The sequence below is a fragment of the Haemaphysalis longicornis genome, unplaced genomic scaffold (assembly GCF_048455015.1).
Source record: "Haemaphysalis longicornis isolate Haplotype H1 unplaced genomic scaffold, Haemaphysalis longicornis Haplotype H1 scaffold_1, whole genome shotgun sequence".
NCBI lineage: Eukaryota > Metazoa > Arthropoda > Arachnida > Ixodida > Ixodidae > Haemaphysalis > Haemaphysalis longicornis.
The window spans coordinates 211,361,524-211,366,064 of NW_027526203.1; the positions used below are offsets into that span (position 1 = coordinate 211,361,524).

The following is a 4,541-nucleotide window of genomic DNA, read 5'->3' on the forward strand; positions in this document are numbered from 1 at the left end:
AGAAGTTACTGATACAACGAAGGCACGCGAAGCTGAACGTCAACGGAAACGACGCACTGAAAACTTTAGAGGAGGATGTTGAATTTCCTGCGGGAAAGCTGTGGCGGGAAGCGCCACGCGCCTTGCAGCTCAACCAGTGAAGAGGACGAAGAGGGTGGGCAGCTGGGTCGGAGCGTGAGCACGCAGTAAAGAAAGACGAGCACCAGGAGGTGTTCGATCAGGTAATGCGGGTGTCGGTCTCTTCGCTGTCTCTACATTTCCCTACATTTCACTGTCCCTACATAGGGGTTCACACTACGTTGCCATTCGTGCTCCGATAAATGAAACAACATAACGGCAACACAATGGAACCTACACGGAACCGCCATGATGTTTCGCATCCTCCTTATGGTTCCCCACGGGAAGATGGTGTAAGTTTTTTTTCTTTTTCAAGAAACCGAATCCCTAGACCTTTTCTTGGAAGTAAAATCAGGATTAAAGCAGATGACATGTGCAGAAAGGCAGGCCGGTACCCCGCACTGTCCCATTCTCCAGCGCTCAATCCTGCTGCTTCTTATGCAGTGTTGTCTCTGCAAGCTGTGTTTTGTCGTTGTTTTTTTCGGGCGTGCACCTTGACAAACTACCAAACTCGCTATACTATGATCTATGACCGGCCGCGGTGGCTCAATGGCTAAGGCGTTGTGCTGCTGAACCGAAGGACGCGGGTCATAATCCCGGGCTCGGCGGACGCTTTTCTGATGGAGGGGAAAAGCGAAAACGCCCGTGTGTTCGAGATTTTGGCGCACGGTAAAGATCCCGAGGTGGTCAAAATTAATACGGAGCCCTCCACTACGGCGCGCTTCATCGCCTGTGCAGCGTCAGCAGGTTAAACCTTATAATCAATAAACTCTACATTTACGGCTACTCGTTCCGGAGGGGTAGTACTGCTGTGGACGATTTAAAGAGCACCTACACAACAAAGTAATGGCATAATCTGGTATAATATTCCACAATCTAACAGGCGGAACGATGGCCGCGGTCAGGCGGTATTCACTGTGACGCAAACATCCGGTATATCGGTCGCGAAAGGAATTCCAGGGGTCAGAGCAATAATGCAATGACTGAGCGTTAAAAAAGCTTACTTTTAACAAAATTCTGGCTTACACCATCGGTAAGGTGCCCGCTAACAAATAATTTTAGGTTTTCCAAATAATCTAATTCATTGGTATTTGCTGACGCGGCTGTTGTGTGATTTTTCTGTGTTGCTGTAACTGAAAAGAAATGTGCGCCATTGCTGTTAAGCGATTTTTTATACGCACCACTATCCTGGCCTAACCTTAAGGATTCAAGGTTAGCGTGATGGGCGATTCCATAACGACGATGGCGATTTCAACATAAAAGAAAGGGGTAAAAAATATATCCCACCATCATATCTCTTGGAAAGGGTTTGATGAAAAGTCGCTAGGACAACATAAAGTCTGGGTGAAAAACTAGATGGTATATCGTCGCTAATTCATCTTTTTTCCTACGCACCCTGAGGTGGCGGAAGAAGCGGCTATTGCACTCGCAATAGCTAGCACGGAAGCCAAAATTATTGTGTCTGATTCCAAGACGGCAATAAGAAACTTCCTGGCGGGACGAATATCCCTGCCAGCGGCCCAAATTCTTTCGAAGTTTATTGGCGACAGATGTAGGCATGTTCGCCTTGTATGGACACCAGCGCACTCGTCCCTGTCGGGGAATGAACTGGCTCACGAGGCAGCTCGAGATTTCGGCAACCAGGCTGACCTCGACGGAGACATCGGGCCTACGTTTACGGGGAGCAGAGACAGGCTGACCACGTACAGGGTGATTACGCACCACTACAGGTTGAGCCGCCCCAAGTACCCTGCATCACACTCTACCCTCAACAGATGGCAGTCGGTTGCGTGGAGACGACTACAGTCAACCCCGCTCTCTACAACTGATATTTCAAGACACGTGTTCCGACAGATGCAAGTGGTGTGCAGACAAAGCCACCCTACAACACATCATATGGGCATGCCCACAGAAACCTCGTTCACCTAATAGAGCATTACACATCAGGACTCAAGAGCAATGGGAAACCGCCTTGCTCAGCTCCCACCCCGACTCACAACAACTACTCGTCCAGCTGGCGGAAGATGCCGCTAGGGCCCACGGGCTCATAGCCGCCATCTAACGGGGAAGGCTAGGTGACTTCCTCCCTGTCACCCCCTTCCTTCTACCAGTTTGGGCTCAAATAAAGTTCCTTCTCTCTCTCTCTCTCTCTCTCTCTCTCTCTCTCTCTCTCTCTCTCTCTCTCTCTCTCTCTCTCCTAATATCTCGCCGTTCTTTAAAACTTGCATTGAAACTGCACGACTGTCATTGGGAAACGGCAGCGTACTGAACGGCAGCGTACTGGTTGTATTTTTATTTGAGTCTCGTTTCGAACGAATACTTTTTTTCTCACTTAACTGATAATTTAACTCCTTGAACCCATTCGCGAACCAGTTTGGCACGTGATCTTGTCGAACCGGAACCGAACCGGAGCGAAATAACTTGCCTGAACCCGAACCGTAACCGAACCGGTATTTTTTTAGGTTCGAGCCATTACAAAATACCTGCCTTAAAATCCCATGGTATTGATGTTTTGCCTCAAAAATGCCTGCTTCATTTTTTCTCGACTATGGGTATCCTCGATTTACCAGTTTTGGACTGTCCGCGGGCAGTCCGAGGACTGCCCTCGGATCGCAAGTCTCATATAAAAATTGACGTCGCTAAACCGAGCGCGGGATCGCCTCCCGGGCATTCCGCAGACGATCTGGGACTGATAATGGAGGAGGACCATTGTTGAAAAGTGTGAAGTAGGTACCAGATTTCATCATCATCATCATCATCCTTCTGTATATTGGAAGACGAAAGCATCTCCCATTGACCTCCAACCACTCCTGTCCTCCGCTGCTCGAGTGCAATGTTTGCCCCCGAATTTTCTTATTTCCTCCCCATCCAGTTATCAGCCTTCCCCATCTTCTAGATCCCTTTCTCTGTATCCACTCTGTTGCCTTGGTGGTCCACCGGTACCACCAGGCTGCGTAACTTTTGGCCGGGTGGCTGAATCCGGGGACGGACAGACGGATGGACAGGCCAGAATTTTTGGGATTAAGTAGCTCAAACAAGAATATAGTCTTTTAAACTCCTGCATTACACCTTAGTATTCAATCAACCAAGCGTGAGTCGCACGCGTTTTCTTTATTGCTCGAAACGGTGCATTATGCCCTGCGTCCAGTCCTCCTATCTTCGTGGTTCTTTGCCCGCGCTACGTCCAGCCGCTCAGCCCTACATTTGCATTAACGCAAGTAAAAGGGCTCCACTGCTTTAGCCACACGTGCTTTGCAACGGGCGCAAGCGACGCCCGTTGACATACAGCGTACACGCGTTCCTGGACGTTTAGCGCGCCGTGAGTGACGAGTTGTTAAAGGAGGGTCAGCCTTCCCCGGCGATCGAACCCCGCTTCTTGTATGCCATTTTTCACGGCAAATCCATCCGACGAGCTGCGGATGCTTTTCTGGCCCATGATAGCGTAGAAGTAGTTCCTGGGATCCGTGCTGGCACACATCTTGACGTAGGGCGTGGCCACAAAGATTTTACCACCGGTAGAACACCGAATGACTAGCTCACCGGAGCTACGGGACACCTGCACGTCACCGCGGGACGTCTGCTTGATGCGCACTAGGCCGACGTTCCAGATGTCGTCGCCGTTGACGGTTGTGTGTGACCTCGAACGGTTCATAAGTTCGACGCAGTCTCCGAAAACGCCCAATCCTCCTTCCGAGTTGGACCGGAAGACGCGCATCGAGTGGTCGGGGTTGATATTCTCGAACCTCTCAGCCGTCGGCCCTATTCCCGATGCATCCACGAAGTACGCGAGCCGGTGGTTCAGGGCCGTGAAGGTGACCCCGTTTCTGGAGATCCTGGCTCTCTGAGCACCGGTGATCACGTCCGCGTGCATGCGCTGCTGGACCGCGCAGCCACGCTCGTGACACACGCTGCTGCTCTCGCCCCAGGAACTGATAGCCGCCGAGCAGTGCCTGTCCAAGTTCACGATCCGGATGGCGTAATCCACGGTGATGTCGACGCGCATCCTGTACCTGAGCACAAAAGACAGCGTGCCGTAGTTGGTCACCGTGGGGCCGTAATACGCGTCTTGCAGGCCCTCCCAGACATAGCGCTCGTAGAGCTCAGTCACTGTCTCCAAGACGCCGTAGCGAGCAGCACTCACGAGGGGCACCCGGCCGATGACTGAGGTGGGTAAGTAGGCCATTTCTGCACCAGGAGACAATGCATCCTGCAGCGGCTGGGAATACTCCTGGCCCTCTGTCCAGCCTGGCACGTTGCCTTCGTACTCGTGAGGTACGAATTCGTTTTGTGGGCTAAACTGGCTGTGGCCACCATAACCATAGGACGACAAATTGTCGGCAATGCCTCCCTGTTCGCCTGCTCCGTGTGGTCTGCCGATGTATTCTGTGCTGCCGCGATATCTGTGGTAGACATCAACCTGGTCG

The 4,541-nt window shown here is 51.5% G+C and overlaps 1 protein-coding gene across 1 annotated transcript; it reads right to left on the bottom strand.

Annotated features, from left to right (window-relative positions):
- Positions 1-3,451: 3,451 nt before the first annotated feature.
- Positions 3,452-4,300, bottom strand: LOC144157116 (uncharacterized). The gene has a single exon (XM_077688407.1). The coding sequence runs from the start codon at positions 4,298-4,300 to the stop codon at positions 3,452-3,454; it is 849 nt and encodes a 282-aa protein (XP_077544533.1).
- Positions 4,301-4,541: the final 241 nt, after the last annotated feature.